This window comes from Agelaius tricolor, unplaced genomic scaffold (genome assembly GCF_023055355.1).
Source record: "Agelaius tricolor isolate 1412-34295 unplaced genomic scaffold, bAgeTri1.0.p SCAF_9, whole genome shotgun sequence".
Taxonomy (NCBI): domain Eukaryota; kingdom Metazoa; phylum Chordata; class Aves; order Passeriformes; family Icteridae; genus Agelaius; species Agelaius tricolor.
The window spans coordinates 28,967,550-28,986,961 of record NW_027269269.1 but is presented as its reverse complement, the minus strand read 5'-3'; the positions used below and the strand labels follow the sequence as shown (position 1 = coordinate 28,986,961).

The following is a 19,412-nucleotide window of genomic DNA, read 5'->3' as shown; positions in this document are numbered from 1 at the left end:
CAATAAAACCTAAACAATATTAAACAATAAAACCCCTTGCTCTCCAAAAGAGATGACAAACTGAGAAAGTCCCCTCCCCAGGTTGCAGTTCAGCTCACTCAGTCTCTTATCTGTCCCTCTGGTGCTGGAAATGTAGCGGGCCAGGCCTGGCCTGGTGGGTCACAGGTGTGAGCTGCCGGTGCTCCCCTGGGTGTTCAGTCCACAGCAGGTTTGAACAGGCCCAAAGAAAAAGGAAAAAACCCCACAGTCCAGGGAATTTCTTTGCCTCAGCTAGCTAAACTAACTAAAAGCAAAGGAGAGCTCTGTCCTGCTGTCTGTCCATCTGCAGACAACACAGTCCAGGAGCAGGAATGTGGAGGGGTGAGTGCAGTGTCTGAAAACAAACTGTGCACTTCTTCTCTGCCCCCTTCACTCTCTGGAACGAGTCTTAAAGGTGCAAAACTTATTCTTATTATTCGTATTATTATAATTAATATTTATTCAGCAAATTATTATTCAGCATAAACAGAACAAGACGATTGGGGATAAAAGCATCATATAGTCAACCTAGTACAAGCAGGCCTGAAAATGGAGGAAAGCCAGAACAAGAGTGGGAAGAAAACGAGTCACTCGTGGATCTCTCTATGGAAGGCTTAGATTCTCCTATGAAGTTTGTCAATGGTCTTGACAACCTGTCTTTGAAAGAGGAAGATGATGACAATGAAGATGAGGAAGAGCTTGCTACAGACTTTTCAAAACTCCACTTGGGTGCCAGTGACACAAGTGACACAAATACCGTGGATGGCCTTCAGCCTGTTCCCAACAAGACTTACGAAGTATCTACAGATGACCCCGAAGTGGCATTTTGTACTCTGGCAAACAGGGAAGAGCTAAACCCTGAGGAAGATTCAGTCCATCATTGTTTGTATCAATTTACCCGTAATGAAACACTTACCGAGACCAATAAACTACTGTGTGATGTGTGTACACAAAGGCATTGTGGACCAAAGAACAACTTAAGTATGACAGACTTTTTAAAAGAAAACTTTAAACATATCCCTGTCTGCTTCTTGAGTGGGTAAAGGGTGGGGGGATTATCCCTTGTACAACTTTGTCTACTTTCATTCATTGTATTAAAGGGGAATGCTCAGCTTCTCAGGTCTTGTAATAGATGACATTGTAAATAGTAAAAATAAATTCCTGCTGTAACCTTTGTTTTGATATAAATCACTTGTTTTAATCTTTGGTGATTTTTATTTTCTGCAGGTGAAAAGAAGTGTGTTTATACTAATGCCAAAAAGCAGATGCTCATCTCTCTAGCTCCTCCAATTTTAACCCTTCACTTAAAGAGGTTTCAGCAGGTAAGTAGCAGGCTGATACATGTATATAGCCTCAAGTTAATATGTATATACATGTACATATGCGTGTAGTATTAGCTTAACTTGAAAATATGCTAACATTACTTTTATTTTCTATAAAACTAGTTTGGGGTTTTTTTCCCAAAGTTTGGAAGGCATTCGTATGCAGCATTGTGTTTTGTGGTCTTTGAGGCACTAACGTGTGTTTCCCTGAAAGAATATTCCCTTAATTAACTGGAAAAGACTGTTTTGTGAGTGTATTCACAACATATTCCCTCATTATTCTTACTGCTTACTGTGTTAAGCAGAATCTTAGCATTAATGGTTTCCTACTATTACAGCTGCTCATGGGCTCATATATTTCAGTAGGTATAGGTAAATAGGATCCCTTACTAGTAACAAATAAGTATCAAGTTGGCAGAAGTGGAAAAGAGAGGATTCTGAGCCTTGTGGAGCAGAAGGATGAAAGGAAAGTAACTTCAGTTTTATTTACAGACACTGAAGTCACATACCTGTTTATTCCCAAGTTCCAAGTAGAAAAATTTTTGACTCAGGGCTTTAGCTTTTCAAGAGAGAAGGAGGAAAGGAAAGGAAAGGGGAACAGTACCTCTAAATTTAAAGCTGTTTGGTGTTTTTGGTCAATATACTTGAAAAATAAGGGAGGCAACTTTAATTAGATGAAAACCAATTTCATATAGAAAATGGAAATGTGTAGCCTGATCCAAGAGACTGTAATATGAAGAAAATAACATTTATCATCATCTCCCTTTTGTTTTTCCAGTTTGATACTGGACAATTGTTTGATTAAGGTGGGAGCAGTTTGCGTCAGTTCGGGTGTTCTAAGATCAGATCCTCAGGCATGTGACAGTATCTGAGAAGCCAGAGTTGGCCTCATAGTTACTGAAGTGCATTAGAGCTGATTCTTTTTCCACTTCTGCTACTATTACATTAATGTATGAATGAGCTGAAGAGCCATCTTAACTTGTGCTCCAGTGCAGCGTGTGGGGGCAAGGAAATAAAGCTGGAATACTGGACATCAGAGAAAAAAAAATTGCTTTTACTCAGTTTTGTGTAATGTAAAACTAATTTGTGTTGTCGAAACTTTAACCTGAAACATTTAGTAACTAAGTGTGGTTTTAGTATGCTCCATTTTAACATGATGGGGTTTTCCCTCTACTTTGGTTGTTTAAGGCTGGATTTAATCTGCAGAAGGTTAACAGGCATATCAAGTTCCCAGAAGTGATAGACTTGGCTCCTTTCTGTACAGCTAAATGTAAAGTAAGTGGGAAAACAATCAGATTCTCCTTTCCCATGTTCTAATGTGCTTTCACAACAAAGCTGCATAGCAAAATCTTTGTACAATGCTTCTCAAGCCTGTTACTTTGTGTGATAACTTGCATTTCACTGCTCATAACTGTAGTGCTTGCATGAATCTCTAATGATCAGTTTCCATTTCATCAGCAAAAAAATCAAAGAGCTTATATTCTTCAAAACCCAGCACTTGGCTGACATAGCTAAACTTGTGGTTTTCTAGAATGTGGCTGAAGGGAATACAAAGGTCTTGTACTCTCTCTATGGAGTTGTCGAACACAGCGGAACAATGAGGTCTGGGCACTACACTGCCTATGTTAAAATGAGAGCTATGAACAACCACCTCTCTGATCTTGTTCTTCGAGGACAATCTCATGGTAAATCATTGGAAATATTTTACAAATTATTTCTTACAAAATCACAAAATGGTTTGGGTTGGAAGGGGTCTTAAAGATCATGTAGTTCCAGCCTCCTGCCATGGCTGCTAAGTTCTCTGAGAAAGGCAATGAAGCTAGTGAAATGATATAAGGAGTGGCTGAGGGAGCTGGGAGGGCTCAGCCTGGAGAAAAGAAGGCTCATTAGAAGCTTTATTAGCTTCTAATCTGGCCTTATTGTCAAGCAGTTCAAGATAGCTCAGGAGCCCAGTCCTCAGCCAAGCTAGCTCGAGGCTGATTGCCGTGGGCCAACCCCCATAGCAAGCTTGGTGATTAACAACTCTATAGTAATCACAAGCTCTCTTAGGATTTTAGCTCTTGCTTGCTAGGTCAGTTGCCCTTAGCTGAGGCTGCAGCAGCCGGCAAGAGAGGAGAAGGGAGCGTCCTGGGGTTCCACAGCGATGGTTTTATTGAGGGAACCTGCGAAGGGTCAGTGACAGCTCTTCTTCTGTCAAATGGGCTAAAGTATGCCCTTTTTATAGGGTTAGGGGGAATCCAAACTTAACCAATAGTAAGTGTTAGGTATAGTGGCCTCTCGGGTTACAGAGAGAGACAGGAACTTATGTTGCTGTCTCAGCATTCCTATTGTTCGATTCTCCATGGACCTTTACCTAAGTCCATGGGGTTTACTACAGGGGAGATCTTATCACTCTCCAGAACTGCCTGAAAGGAGGGCGTAGTAAGGTGGACGTCCTGCTCTGTTCCCAGGCAGCCAGTGACAGGATGAGAGGAAATGGCCTCAAGCTCTTCCAGGGGAGGTTCAGGTTGGACATTAGGAAGAAAAGAGGACAAAATAGTGTTAAGCATTGGAAGGGGCTGCCCAAGGATGTGGCGACATCCCCACCCCTGGAGGTGTTCAGCGGACAACCGGATATAGCATTCAGTGCTCTGGTCCGGTTAACAAGGCAATGATCAGTCACAGGTTGGATTCCATCTTGGAGGTCTTTTCCAACTCAATAATTCTATGATTGTAGTCTATGATTCTTACTGAAGAACAGTAATAGAACTGATTGCTTCAATTCTTTGTAATAATTTTTACTCCTAAATTTTTCCTTTCACAGCTTCAGAAACCGAGCCAGTCAAAGGTCAGTGGTTCCACATCAGCGATACCCACGTACAACCTGTCTCTGTGTCCAAAGTGCTGAGCTCCCAAGCCTATCTTCTGTTCTATGAGAGGCTGCTGTAACTCATCAGAAGAGCCTTCTTGTATGTGCAGCCACCTTGTTTGGAGGTCTGAGAAGGCTGACTTGGAAATCATGTTGTTGACATGTTGGAGCTATTGTATAGCAGGAATTCACTTTATGCATTTTAGGCACACTGACAAGCAGCGAACTTACACTTTTTCCAGTGTTTCCACTACTTTTCAATAGAAGTTTTTTCAAAGTTACAAGTTTGGGTTTTTGTTGAGTAATTTGGTTTTGTTTAGTTTACAGACTGCAAAGGGACTGTTATGGCCAGCACTGCCTTTTTGTTGTAGGACTTTTTCTTTGAGAGCAGCTGCTGGACATTTTGAAGTGGTTTGGGATCTTCAAGAGTTAGAGTGCAAGATGGTACATAGATCTTGAGGGAAAGTGCATATCTCCAGGGAGCTGGATGCAGTTCAGTGGGTGCGAGTTACATGTTGAGCAGCTGATGGCCCAGAAAACATTCTAAAAGGAAGAGGCCGTGCTGCAATTGCCTTTTATTTTGAAGCTTATAAACTGTACAGCCAACAATGAAATGATTCCTCTTCCTTCTCTGCTATATGCAGTATCACATTCTGTCAGTGCCCAAAAGCCAGGATCCCCAGCAGAGCTCTTGTCCCCACCCTGCTCCCACACAAAGAGGGCTGGGCTAGAAAAGCACTTGTCTTTTTCCTGGGCACTGTCAATGTTCATCAAAGTAACCATACCATGGCATTGTCGACTCACAAAACAAGGACACACACCGAGCCCAGCTCGAAACCACTCCCAGGACACAGCCAAGTCAGCAATGTCCCTGCTATCAAATCAACTGTGTCAGGACAAAAAGATTTAGCTGATCTTCCCCTTCCAATGTGGGAACCCCTGGGCAGGTGCTGTCAGGGTGACCACCTTCCCAAGAGCGATCCCCTCCTGGTCCAGATGACCAGCTCCCCCAGCCCACCTTACACTCAGGCCTGGATGGAATAAATGCACGCTCAACCATAAAATGAAGGAGGGCTCTTGACTCGAGGAATCCAACTGGGCTTTATTACAGGAACAGCAGAGGGTCTAGGGAAGGTAGGTTCCAGGTGAGGTGGAGGGTATGATGGGCTGGAAGGCTCACAACCACAACTGAAGGGTTTCTGGACCTTTCAAGGGTCTCTCAAGAAGCCAGAGAGAGGGTGCTGATCTCTCCCACAGAAGCACAAGGCACCCAGGCACAAGGCACTGAGAGCCCCCGAGCAGGGGAGGGGACCAGGTATATAACCGGGGAAAAGTGGGAGGTGTTGGGACACAAATAAACCAACAGGGTTAGGGGAGAAGGGAGGAGATGGGGTGACACAACCACAGCCAGTGGGGAGCAGAAAGGGGAGTGGTTCTGAACAGAGGCCAATGGGTGAACAGAAGGTACAGAGTCTTCTAGAACAGGGGAGGGAATACTATTTGAGTGCCAAGGCTAGATTTACATAAAGGAATGGAGAATCTTGGGAAAATGTTTCAGTTTCTCACCCTGAACTAGTAAGGGAGGTTCTTCCCAGGGCATTACCACTTCAGTGCCTGACCCATGACCTCCCACATTCCAAGTGGATACCCTTCTTTGCACCACACTCAAAGGCCAACACCAACTCCTCTGCCCTAAGAAACTTTTTCTCTCTCTTAGAGTCTGGTAACAAACTTGCAAACATTGGCCAAAAACAGAGCTCGCAAAACTGTCAGTGGAGAAAGCTCTTTGCTACCTACAATTTCAATTGCACCCATCAAACTACAAACACACACCCAGATATAGCCACTTTCCTTCTCAGCTCTAGTTACCATCGTTAGCCTTCAGTCTCAGAGTCAGGATCCAAATGGCACTGGGGACTGCTCACACACTAAAGCTACAAGGGACAAAAACCTGTCCTGCAGAGGCCTGGCCTCTGCATTCCTACTGACAGTTCAACAACTCTAACCCAGAGAACTGCCTATTGGGAAAAGCCTTTCAATTCACTGAGACCACCCAAAGTGCCCATCCAAACTTTGCCAAAGAGAGGAGGAACTAGAAGCCCATCTCAAAAGAAATGGCATCCTCTCCTCCAAAATCCAAAACATCCAGGTGTTTCAGACATCTTTTCATTAAAAATCCTTTCCTTAGGATTTTTTCCTCCTGAGAAGCTGAGAGGCCTCAGGGACAAAATGTAAACAATGATTATCTGCAGCTGTGGAATGCAACAAGTGGATCCATGATTGGTCTCATGTGGATGTTTGGAATTAATGACCAATCATAACCCAGCTGGCTCAGACTCTGTCCGAGCCACAAACCTTTGTTATTCATTCCTTTCTATTCTTAGCTTGACTAGCCTTCTGAGATGAAACCTTTTCTTCTATTCTTTTAGTATAGTTTTAATGCAATATATACCATACAAAATTAAATCAAGCCTTCTGAAATATGGAGTCAGATCTCCGTCTCTTCGCTCATCCGAAAACCCCTGTGAACACCGTCACATCCAGGGCCTGTACAAAGGTGTCAGAACACTGCTATTGGGCATTACCTGTGAGGGGCACTAGCTAGGCTGTACACCAAGACCCAGCACAGCTCTTTACCTTGTCCAAAAGAAGTGTGCTGGCAGAATTTCAAGAAGGCTGCCTTGAGGAAGTGGAAAACACTTGCCAAATGGATTCTTTCACGAGGGAGACAGCCTTCCAAAGATGGATACAAGCTCCATGATTGTACGAATTGAGTCAATGCTTCCAAACCAAATATGCCAGGATAGAAAGTTGCTGCTGCTCTTAAGCTGCACGACACAGCTTCTTATCTGCACCACCAGCACTGGGGCTAAGTTCTTTCCTTCCCATGAGAAAGCATTGCTGTTCTCCTTCAGGAACTTACCAAGCAAAAGTTGCATATCACATCCCGTACTGACTCTGTCCAACAATAACTCCTACACAGAAGGGGCCGGGACAGAAATATCTTGCTGGACTATACCTCCCCACGGTAACTTATCAGCTGCCCTACCAACATTGCCATCATATCTTTTACTTCCCAAGGAAAGGCACTCCAAGTCACTTGGCTTTGCCTTGCCTCCAGTACCATGCCTAGTTTTCCTAGCCTACCCTACCCTAGCTTTGCTTGCTTGCCTATGTCTGCCTTGCCTAGCCCTACAAATAACTTCCTGGTTTTGCTTTGCTTTGCCTTGCCTACCACTCTTTGCCTCGCCTTCCATGCAGGTAAGGCAATGCAAAGCAAGTGTAGGCAATTGTAGGCAAATCAAGGGAGAGGCTGGCAAGGCTGGAGCCATGAGGGGAAAGCAAATGGAGTGGTAGGTGAGAAAAGTCCCAGAAGTTAGAGGCAAGGCTGGGCATGGGAATTAATGGTAACAGGAAGGGCTAGGCAAGGCAAAGTCCTGGAGGAAAATTCTAGGCAGGTCAAATGTGGGGCATGGGCATGCAAGGGAATGCAAAGCAATGGAGGATCAGCAGGGCAGGGCAAGGAAAATGTTGGGTTGCCAAAGCAAGGCAAGTGGCAGGTACATTCAAATATTGCTGGTACACAGAAGTGGCCAGGATAGACCACTCTGTCCAGTCTTGGTCTTGCATGGGCCATCTCTAATCTCCACTAAGACACTTGCATTACCTGCTTTCCTTTGTATACAAAAGAGTTGTCATTCTGGTCCTGAAGCCCAAGGGTGAAACCTGAATTTTGCATCCAAAATTCAAGACATGTAAAGATAGATGTCAGAACAAAGCTGTCAGGACAGATAGGTGTGCTTGCACATGACTTCCTCCCAGCTTCCTCTCACATGCTCCTGAAACACTGGGACCTTGAGAAAAAAAAGCCAGTGAAAGCCTGGAAATTCCTAGGAGAAGCAGGCAGGGCAATGCAAGTTGAAGAAATTCCACAAAAAGAGAGGTGATGAATTACAGGTGGGGGACAGGTAAGCAAGGTCATGCAAGGCAAGGAAGGGGTTCAAGGGCAAGGCAAGGCAAGACAAGTGGTGGCTTTGCCAGGCAGCACAAAGGACAGGGAGGCAAGGCAATAAGGCTCGTAGAAGGAGAAGGAAATGAAAGATGGGAGCTGGACAAGTAGAAAAGAAAAGGAGGGTAGGTGAGCAAGGCACTGGATTGGTAAGAAGGGCAAGGGAAGCACATGCATGGGTCAGGAAGGCAAAGGAGTGGTCAGGAATGACAAGGAAATGCAAGATTGGGTAGGAAAGGCAAGGCAATATGGGGGAGGGGTAGGCAACACAATGGATGTCTTAAGACGAAATGTCCATGCACGGCAAAGCCAAGAGAAAAGTGGTAGAGAATTCAAGGTAAGGGATAGGTGAATGCAGCTGAGAAAGAAAGAAAATGCATAGCTCTCTCTCTCTCTCTGTCTCTCGTGCGTGTGTGTGTGTGAAGTTTGCAGGATGTAAAGCAAAGAAAGCTGTCTCTTGATTGTGGAGTGAATGGAGGTTTTCAAACCTAAGCGGCAAGGTCCAAGCAACCTTTTCATCCTGGCATATCTGTGTGTGTGAGACATAGCCAGAAACTTCTCCATTTAGATTCAGATGGTGCAAATAGCTGAGCAGAAAAGCACATAACATCACAGAAGCAGTTTGTGCAAGAAGGGGATGGACACATGGGATTCCAGCAATATGACAATACACTCAGCTGAGAAGCAAAGTGCAATGCCTCAGTGCATGCTCTGAAAATAAAAGGCTGCAAAGAAAAGGCAAGGAGACAAGTCAGTGAAAGTGAAAGCTTTCTGTCCTGGCATACTTGAGCTCTTTGAAGTTGAACCACTGTTCAGTTTCACTAAGGACTGTGTGACGCTGAGAGGATGTGCTTTTCCATGTAGCTGAGAAGGAAAATGAGAATCACCAGTACGTCTGGCAGAGTTTGTAGGCTGCGAGGAGAAGGTGACAGCCAGGCCTGGCTTTTGGCTGTGGCGCTTGTTGCAAGGAAGAAGCTTCTGGATGGTTTAAGCTTTTGGGGATCTGTGAAGGTGAAAGACTATGCTGGTACCTCATTAAATGAATGATTGTTGATCGTCTGTCTGAATCTATGACATAAAACAGAAGTGAGGTTTTCCCCCATTCACCCCAGTTTTTTCACCTTTTCATCTAGCAGCCAGAACCTTTTTGAGGATACTGTCAAATGCCCTGCCTTGAAAGCTAGAAGTGTCTCAGTTCACCCGCTAAGAAACATGGAAAACAGCTCAAGTCAATTTCAAAATTGCCCTGAGCAGAGCTGGTGTTTCAGTACTTGAAATTACCATTGCGAATATGCGCAAGAATCACCATTTTATTAGGCAAATATTTGAAATACGGTAATAGCTTCATCTTCTTGTCATTGCAGTCCTTGGATATTTTGCTATTTACTGAAACAGGAAACAGATCAAACACAAGAAGCTTAAGAATCCAAAATCACTGGCCATTTTGCAAATAGCACTTGATGAATTCAAGGTACCATTGTAACATACAGAATGGGTCTGTGCAGGAAAATGGAAGTGTCATCCTTCACAGGGCAGAAAGCCTTTCTACCACATGAACTGTGGGAGTAATCCATCATGCCCCAGTGTGCTGTGGTCGGAGAGCTACACAATGGGTCTCTGTGCCCATGGCACTCACAGAGCTCAAGGCCCCACAGAAACTCCCCACCTTACAGACATGCAAGTAAAGCTCACTGAAAATGCAGTTCTCCAGACAGCTTACTGAAACCAGCTAGGAGTTCCCAGCATCACGCTGAGACCTCCTGTACAGAGATAGCTTTGCTTTTAATGAATCCAGAACAAAGTTGCATTTTCTTAGTCTTTAGCTCTACTAAGGTATTTTAAGTAACAGGGCAAGAAAAACTTTGTTTCGGAAATGATAAATAAAAGAGGGCATAGTATACATTTTGCTGCTATCTTCTTTTGCTGCTCCATTTTGCTTGCTTTGCTATCGCTTTCTGTCAAATAAATGCTAGTGAAATACTCATCAAGTCTTGCTGTGAAGACAGACTGCCAGAAAGGTAGAGAAACTTCGAAGCTTTCCAAGACCCTTGTAGCACGTGTCTTGGTCAATTTGTATGCAGATCCTTTCTTCCAACAGGACTTTTTTGCACCATTAGCATACATTGAACTGAATCCAGTACAAAAGCAGTGAATATAGGAACTGTTCTCTTTTAGTTTGAATGGTGATAAAAATGCCTATCAAATAAAAGCATTTTAGAGCAGGAGGAAGATTTTAAATGTTGCTAGCAAATCATAAAAAGATATTTTTTATATTTACAGGTTGGGTTCCTTTCAAAATTTATAAGATTTCCAGACAGAAAACATATCTTAGTAAACTGCAAATCTAAATCACTATCTATCTAGAAAGCCAACATGAAAAAGAGCAAGAGGAAGAAAACCAAAAAGAAAACCAAAGGAAGCCCACAATAAGGCACAACCTCTCCTCCTTTTCTGCTTATTACAGTACCTCAGAAGTACCTTTGAGTGTCCTAACAGTCACATTAAGTAGAAAACTTTGCCAAGAACAATTGTGGAAAACTGGAAAACTGTGGTATCCGAACAGAAACATTTGGTTTGCTTTCACGATTAAATCTGCATGCAATGCTAAGGTAAGGGTATGTTTTGTATATTCAAAACCAATTAAAAAATATTTCCAAATTGAAGGGACTACTTTTTATTTGTTTTGAATTACTTGGCTAAATATGGCACACGTTAAAATACCGCAAACATGTCATTCGTTTTAGAGTTACCAACTGCAAAGGAGGGAAGAATTTTGTGTGCTTAAAAAAGTAAAGTATTGGAGAGTGCTTTTGTTACTTGTTTAGAAGGTTAGAATATGTGTAAAAGATGCTATCTGGGGACTTGGAATTCATTAATTATTTGCTATAAGTAGGTCAAATGACATTAGCTTTCAAAAAGAAAAAGTAGTCTTATTCAAGGTTTCACTATTCTGAAGTAGATTAATAACCCTTAAGCTCAATATGGATATGAAGAGGAATATGACATAAAATGTTAAGTAACAGTGTTGATGGCAAAAGGCTTACCTGCTTCACACAAATACAGAAGATAAAATACTGTTTTTACACAAAAATTGCTATTCAGAGCTTTCCTTGAAAAGTTTCAGTGACAATCATGATAGTAAAATTCTGAGTGACAGTAATATTTACTCAATCATGAGTAAAATTCTTAGTGTGAGCTAAGTACCTTAAGCAAAGGGTAGCTCAAGCATAACTCGTATTTGATGCAAAAAAAGGCAATTTGGCCTGCATTTGTCACATCTACTCCATTAAAAAGCTTACTCTGTCTCAGATTCCTTTTCACGGATACCAATTCAAGTTGTGAAACATCATGAAAATGATGATTTAAGGAATGATATATTAGAAGAATGGAATAATGGTTAATGTTCCTTTCCTTCCAACTGCTTTGTTTTCCCTTTTTAATTTTTTAAGTCCTTCCTGGTATCACCATGGTAGCACTGCAGCAAGTGTTCAGTTCTAAGCTGTCCATATTGCCAGCTTCTGGACTACCTTCAGAAAACTTCCCACCGGTTTCATATAGAAATCACAAGCAGTACAGATGACTAAGACTGCAAAAATCTTCTCATCTCCTTCTATAGCAGGACGATGTCTTTGACCCATTCTTAACTAGACAACTGTCATCAGTCATGACAGTCTCATGTTCAAGAGCTAAGTAATGACATCTGTAAATGATAAAAAGTACATTGAAATTCACTTTGGACTCCAGAGCAGAGCAATGAAGGAGCTTGAATTCACCTTCTTGGGCAGTTTTAGAATGCACATTAACTTTAGGATGGGAGCTAAGCCATCGTAACCTTTGTTGAGTATGTCTGTGTAGACAGAGTTTCCATCACTGCAGAAGAAATGTCATTTAACTCACGTTATCATCACTAGTTGCTAAGCTACAGTGACGGCAGAGTATCTGCCACATGTTTTACAGGGTGGGCTTTTATGTGTAAACCCTGAGAACATTTCAGAGAGAAGTATTTTGTGGGGGGGAAACCCCCAACTCTTAACTATTTCAAATAATGGTTACATTTGAAAGTAAAAAAATATCTAAAGCCTTTCATTTCTAGATGTATTACCAGCACAAACTGTACCAGAATTTATCATGCTTTTGATTATGACATCATAATTCTACCGTGGATGCTCTTGCTCTGGAATATTCCTTAAGAAACAAAGCCCTTGATAGAAATAAAAAAAAATTTAAAAAGCCAAAATATTGGGCTGGATGATTTCAAAGGCTATGTACCAAAGGCCAAACACTAGTAATAATAGAAATGAGTGGACTAAAATCAATACAGCATAACATAGTTCAAAGATATCTTATGTCCTAACGTTCCCACAGAAGACTGTAAAAAACCTCTATTTTTGTGTGTTTTCTCCCTTTAGATGTACCTTCTACTTCTTTCCACTGTATGAGAATCTTTATTACAAGATTGGATAACCTCATGCAACATTCTATAAGTAAAGAAAGAGGATCCAGAAAATAAAGGCAAAATTATTAATTGCAGATGGAAAGAGGGAGGTCCACAAACCAAAAAAAAAAGAAAAATAATGATTAAACCCCCCACTGTTTTCCGTGAAAGTAAAGGCACAAACAAGAAAGAACAAATGCAAAATTCTCACTAGAAAAACACTTTATCCAGCTCAAGTATCTTGTGGTACATTTCTTGCTGTTTTTTCATGCCAAACATCTTAACCATTGAAGATGTCCCTTTTCTCTTTCTGGAATACAGCTAGGAAGATGGCTGTGTCATTGCTGACAATTTGCTGTTCTCAGAGGTGTCCAGCTGAAAGTCCTGTATCAACTGATTTCCTCTGTCACTTTAATATGGCATGACTTAACCACTTACAGTTTCAGCTCCTAAGTTGCCCAGCCCTACAATTCTTTGCCCCTTGAATGGTTATGTTCCTTGGCAACTGGCATTTGTAAGTACATGAAACTATGCAGAATTTGCACTATGAGATGATACCAAATGAGTCACACTGGCAGATTAACTGTTTAAGCCTTCAGGAAATCAGTGGCCACTGATTTAGATAGGCCATTCAAGTTAATTTACAGGTGCACCTTCCACTCCTTTTTCACCTGTCAGCATCACAGGGTGAATTGTGACCATGGAGTCATGATTATTTGGATTCTATTCTTAGCTTTAGGAGAGAAGTACAGCAGCTCATGTACCTATTACTTATGTGATACCTTTGAACACAGATTTGACACATTTAATTCAAGTCAAATCGCAAATAGTAATACTAAAAAGATAGGATTGGCCTCCTCATGATGCTCTTCTTGTTTTACAGCCTGCTCTGATTCTGGTGAAACTTTTTCATTAGCTTCTCTCCAAAAAGGAGAAAGTCTAATTAAATGTCCCTCCCTACTGGTGCAGGTTTACAATTCAGTTTGTTGAGCCTAAAAATGGAAATGGAACTAGCAGAAATTACTGTGTTTTTAAGTGTCTGGTCCGTTAAGACAATCTCTGTTAAAAGCCTACATGCTATTGGCTAAGGAATACTCTGTTTCCCCCAAGAGCGGTTGCATGCAATTTAATCAAACTTTCTGTAACAAACTCCAGTAACACAAAATCCAGTAATACAAAAGAGCCACAAAAAGCAGGAAGAATTATTGGACCATTTAGGGAAGCAACCTTCGCAACTTCTTTTGGAGTGAGCATAATCTGCTAGATGAAGTAACAAACTTGAGGACAGAAATATCCCTGCTAGTGAGAAGTTGCTGACAAGGGAACCACCTAAGCTCTGTGACTTTCCCCTTTCCATTCATCGGTCAACCGAAACCAGCTAGGAGTATTGACGGGGTCAAAAATTGACGGGGTCAATTAAAGAAAAATTATAATCTACTCAGAGGTCTATGAAAGGTCCATACACTGAAATGTTTCTGTAAATAAAAGACAGGAGAGTTTCCTCTGACAGATTGAAAGCTGGGCACACAATGCTGCTGTTGTGAAGCTTGGTTCCTAACCTCTTGCCAGCTGCCACACTCTCATCTCCCGGAAGCGCAGAAGCTGGTTATTCGCGCATAGATCATTGTGTCATTTGCGGTGCACTTCATATAGCAGCTTCTGGCGGAAGACGCCCGGGACCAGGGCTTACCTTCTGAGAGCTCCGTATTATCGTCTTTAGCGTCTCCTGCCCACTGCAGCTTACCAAAAAGCTTTTCCACCATGTCTTGCAGGGAGAAACTGGGCCAGTCCAGGAAACATCCCTGATCTTGCTGTAGAAGTTGAACAGAGGTCTGTAGAATGTTTAGGAAGAAGCAAAAGAAAGTTGTCCAAAACTACTTCCATTCAAATATTAATTTGAATGAAAGAAGCAGGAGAGTGGTAAGGTACTGTTTTCTCTCAGTTTGAGATCTACAAACAATGCCCCTGTTGTGAAGCTTTGTTCATCGCCTCTTGGAAGCTGCCACTCTCCCGTCTCCCAGAGCCGAAGAAGCGGCTTCTTCGCAGACAGAGCATTGTGCTGGTCGCCATGCACTCCAGAGTGCGGCTTCTGCCGTAAGACACCAGGGAGCAGCCCTTAGCTTTGGAGAGCTCCATAACTCTATCTTCTGTGTCTATTGCCGCCTGCAGTTAGGCGGGAAGCTTTTCCACTCCATCTCCCATGGAGGAACTGTACCAGCACATCAAACGTCCCTCGAACTTGCCCTAGAAGATCTATGAGTTCTTTGCATCTCGCAGCCTCAAGGGAAGCCCAAGATTCCACATGGAGGGCTGTGAGAAAATTTTCTGGAAACAGAGGAAAGTTGTCTAAGAAGTCCTTCCATACGAATTCTAGAAGGAAATTGAAGTGACATGCGAGTGGCAAAACACCGTCCTCTAGCACTTTGAAAACTGCGCTCAAAATGCCGCTGTTGTGGGGCTTCTTTCCTTACCTCTTGCAAGCTGCCTCTCTCTCCGTCTTCTGGAGGCGAAAAGCAGCTTCTTCACTTCTTCGTCGCAGTGTGCTCTGCAGCACAGCTTCTGTCGAAAGACGCCCGGGACTGGAGCTTAGGCTCGGACAGCTCCGTATCATCGTATTTAGGGTCTCTTGTCGCCTACATCTTGGCAAAAAGCTGTTCCACTATGTCTGGCAAGGAGAAACTAGGCCAGTACAGGAAACGTCACCCAATCTTGCCCTAGAATTTTCACGGAGGTGTGCAGAGTTTTTAGCAAGAAGAAAAAGAAAGTTGTTCAAAACTCCTCCCATTCGAATCATAATGTGAATGAAAGAAGCAGGAGAGTGGGATGGTACTGTTTGGTCTCAGATTGAGATCTGCACCCAATGCCCGTGTTGTGAACCTTAGTTCATTACCTTGTGCAAGCTGCCACTCTCTCCATCTCCCGAAGGCGAAGAAGCGGCTTCTTCGTGCACAGAGCATTGTGCTGGTCGCCATGCGCTCCAGAGGGCAGTGTCTGCTGAATGACACCCGGGATCGGTGCTTATCGTTGGAGGGCCCAGTATCATAGTTTTTAGGGTCTCTTGTTGCCTGCAGCTTTGAAAAAGGCTTTTCCACTAGATCTCACATGGAGGAACAGGTGCAGTACAGGAAATGTCTCAGATCTTGCCTAAGAAGCTGCAGGGGTGCCTGCAGAGTGTTTAGAAAGAAGGAAATGAAGTTGTCCAAATCTAGGTCCATTCCAATGTTAATGTGAATGGAAAAGACAGGAGAGTGGCAAGGTACTGTTTTCTCTGACTCTGAAAGCCAAGCACGCAATGCCCGTGTTCTGTGGCTTTGTTCTCCGCCTTTCGCAAGCTGCCGCTCTCTCCCTCACCCGAAGGCGAAGAAGTGGCTTCTTCACAGACAGAGCTTTGTACGGGTTGCCAGGCACTACGGAGGCCGAAAGGCTCCCTGGACTGGCACTCATCCTCGGAGACTTACGTATCATCCTCTTTAGTGTCTCTTGTCAGCTAGATCTTAGCAAAAAGCTTTTCCACTATGTGTTGCAAGGACAAACTGTGCCAGTAGGGAAAAAACATCCAATCTTCCTCTAGATTTTCAACAGAGGTATGCAGAGAGTTTAGCAAGAAAGTTGTTAAAATTCCTTCCATTTGAATATAAATGTGAATGAAAGAATCAGGAGAGTGGAAAGGTACTGTTTTCTCTCAGTTTGAAAGCTGCGTACAAACTGCTCCTCTTGCGGGGCTTCTTTCCTCACCTCTTGCAAGCTACCGTACTCTCCGTTGCCGAGAGGCACAGAAGTGGCTTCTTCATGCATAAATCATCGTATCGTTCGCGGTGCACTCCGGAGTGCAGCTTCTGCCAAAAGACACCCGGGACGGGAGGTTAACTTCTTAGAGCTCTGTATCATCTTTAGAGTCTCTTTTAAACTGCAGCTTAGCAAAAAGATTTTCCACTATATCTTGCAAGGGGAAACTGGGCCAGTACAGGTAAGGACACCCGATCTTGCCCTAGAATTTTCACCGAGGGCTGCATAGTGTTTTGCAAGGAGAGGAAAAATGTGCAAACTCCTTCCATCAAAACCTTATTGCCAATGTAAAAGGCAGGAGAGTGTCCTCGGTCGGTTTGAAAGCTGCGCAGAAAATCGTTGTTCTGGGGTTTCTGTCCTCACCTCTTGCAAGCTGCCACGCTCTCCGTCTCCCGGAGGCGCAGAAGCGGCTTCTTTGCACCTGGATCATTGTGTCGTTAGCAGTGCACTCCGGACTGCAGCTTCTGTCGAAAGACGCCCGGGACCAGCGCCTAGGTTCATAGAGATCCGGATCATCGTCTTTAGGATCTCTTGTTGCCTGTAGATATGCAAAAACCTTTTGAACTATATCTTGCAATGAGAAACTGTGGCAATAGAGAAAAAAACCCCAATCTTGCTTAAGAAGGTTCTCGAATGTCTAAAGAATGTTTCGTAAGAAGCAAAAGAAGCTGTTGAAAACTCTTTCCTTGAATGTTCATGCGACTGGAAAAGGAAGGAGAGAGGTTTGGCAGCTTCCTTGATCGCCATGGGCAAGCTGCCGCTCTCTCAGTCTCCCAAAATCGAAGAAGAAGCTTCTTCGTGCCCAGAGCATTGTGCCTCTCACGGTACCCTCCGGGAAGCGGCTTCTGCTGAAAGACGCCTGGACCAGAGCTTAACTACGCCCAGTTACATATCATCGTATTTACCGTCCCTTCACATCTGCAGCTTAGCAAAAAGCTTTTCCACTATATCTTGCAAGGAGAAACTGGGCCAGTACAGGTAACGTCACCCAATCTTGGTGTAGATATTGCACGGAGTTGTGCAGAGTGTTTAGCAAGAAGCAAAAGAATGCTGTTCAAAACGCTTTCCATTCGAATAATAATGTGAATGAAAGAAGAAGGAGAGTGGAAAGATTTTCTCTCACTTTCAAGGCTGCACATAAAGTGTTTTCTCTGACTTTGAAACCTGCGCACCAGTGCCCCTCTGGAGAGGCTTCCTTCTTCGCCTTTCGGCAAGCTGCCGCACTCTCCGTCTCCCGGAGGCGAAGAAGCGGCTTCTTGGCGCACTGAGCATTGTGCCAGTGGCGGTGCTCTCCGGAGCGCCGTATCTGCCGAATGACGCCCGGGACCGGAGCTTAACTTCTGAGAGCTCCGTATCATCGTCTTCTGCATCGCTTATCTGCTGCAGCTTAGCAAAAAGCTTTTCCGCTAGGTCTCGCAGGGAGAAACTGAGCCAGTAGATAAAACGTCCCCGATCTTGCTCAAGAATTTAGAGAGATCTCTGCAGAAAGCTTAGCAAGAAGCAAAAGAAAATTGTTCAATACTCCTCCCATTCGAATAAAAATGTGACTGAAAGAAGCACAAGAGCCGCAAGGTACTGTTTTCTCTCCGCTTGACACCTGCACACAGTGCCCGTGTTGTGAAGCTTCCTTCTTTGCCTCTCGGAAGCTGCCGCGTTCTCCGTCTCCCGGAGGCGCAGAAGCGGCTTCTTCGCGCACAGAGCATTTTGCCGCTCGCGGTACGCTCCGCAGCGTGCCTTCTGCCGAAAGACGCCAAGGACTGGAGCTCTGGTTCGGAGTGATCCGGAACATCGTCTTTAGGATTTCTTTTCGCCTGTAGATTTGCAAAACCCTTTTCCACTATGTCTCGCAAGGAGAAACTGTGGCAATAGTACAATGTCCCCGGTCTTGCTTAAGAAGCTTCTCGACTGCCTACAGAATGTTTCGTAAGAAGCAAAAGAAGTTGTTGAAAACTCTTTCCTTTGGAATGTTCACGTGACTGGAAAAGGAAGGAGAGAGCTTTTGCAGCTTCCTTGATCGCCTTCAGCAAGCTGCTGCTCTCTCTGTCTCCCAGAGGCGCAGAAGCGGCTTCTTCGCGCATAGATCATCGTGTCCGTCGCGGTGCGCTCCGGAGCGCGGCTTCTGCCGAATGGCGCCGGGGACCGGCGCTTAACTTCTGAGAGCTCCGTATCTTCGTCTTCTGCAGCTTACCAAAAAGCTGTTCCGCTTTGTCTCGCAAGGAGAACCTGGGCTAGCACAGGAACCGTCCCCGATCTTGCTGTAGATGTTGCATGCAGGTGTGCAGAGTGTTTAGCAAGAAGCGAAAGAAAGTTGTTTAAAACTCCTTGAATTCGAATATTAATTTGAATGAAAGAAGCAGGAAAGTAGTAGGGCACTGTTTTCTCTCCGTTTGAGAGCTGCACACAGTGCCCGTGTTGTGAAGCTTCTTTCTTCGCCTCTCGGAAGCTGCCGCGCTCTCCTGTCTCCCGGAGACGATGAAGCTACTTCTGCACGCACAGAGCATTGTGCCGCTCGCGCCACGGTTCGGAGCGCAGCTTCTGTCGAAAGACGCCCGGGACCGGCGCTTAAATTCACAAAGATCTATATCATCGTCTATTGCATCTCTTGGAAACTGCAGCTTGGGAAAAAGCTTTTCCACTATATCTCGAAATGAAAAGCTGTGCCAGTAGAGAAAACAACCCCGATCTTGCCCTAGAATGTCCAGAGATGTCTGCAGAAAGCATAGCAAGAAGCAAAAGAAAGTTGTTCAAAACTCCTTCCATTCGAATAATATTGTGAATGAACGAAGTACGAGAGCGGTAAGGTACTGTGTTCTCTCAGTTTGAGAGCTGCACACAGGGCCCGTGTTGTAAAGATTCGTTCTTCGCCTCTCGGAAGCTGCCGCGCTCTCCCGTCTCTCGCAGGCGAAGAAGCGGTTGCTTCGAGCATAGATCATCGTGTCGTTCGCCGTGCGCTTCGGGTAGCGGCTTCTGCCGAAGGACGCCCAGGACGGGGGC

At 44.0% G+C, this 19,412-nt stretch overlaps 1 protein-coding gene across 2 annotated transcripts; it reads left to right on the top strand.

Annotated features, from left to right (window-relative positions):
* The first annotated feature begins 560 nt into the window (after positions 1–560).
* Positions 561–4,472, top strand: LOC139592959 (ubiquitin carboxyl-terminal hydrolase 16-like). 2 transcript variants are annotated; one of them, XM_071433420.1, is made up of 5 exons: positions 561–999; positions 1,246–1,340; positions 2,529–2,615; positions 2,872–3,025; positions 4,144–4,472. In XM_071433420.1, exons 1-5 carry the CDS (start codon positions 624–626, stop codon positions 4,266–4,268), a joined length of 837 nt encoding a protein of 278 aa, XP_071289521.1. In that variant the 5' UTR covers positions 561–623; the 3' UTR covers positions 4,269–4,472. The 2 variants fall into 2 exon arrangements, with proteins under 2 accessions (XP_071289521.1, XP_071289522.1); XM_071433421.1 differs by lacking the exon at positions 2,529–2,615.
* The last annotated feature ends 14,940 nt before the right edge of the window (positions 4,473–19,412 follow it).

Excerpts from the sequence above, each read along its gene's own strand:
- LOC139592959 (XM_071433420.1), top strand. The coding sequence starts at position 624 with ATGGAAGGCTTAGATTCTCCTATGAAGTTTGTCAATGGTCTTGACAAC. Across the intron at positions 2,616-2,871 it reads TCTGTACAGCTAAATGTAAA|AATGTGGCTGAAGGGAATAC; the intron begins GTAAGTGGGAAA and ends GTGGTTTTCTAG. Across the intron at positions 3,026-4,143 it reads TCTTCGAGGACAATCTCATG|CTTCAGAAACCGAGCCAGTC; the intron begins GTAAATCATTGG and ends TTCCTTTCACAG.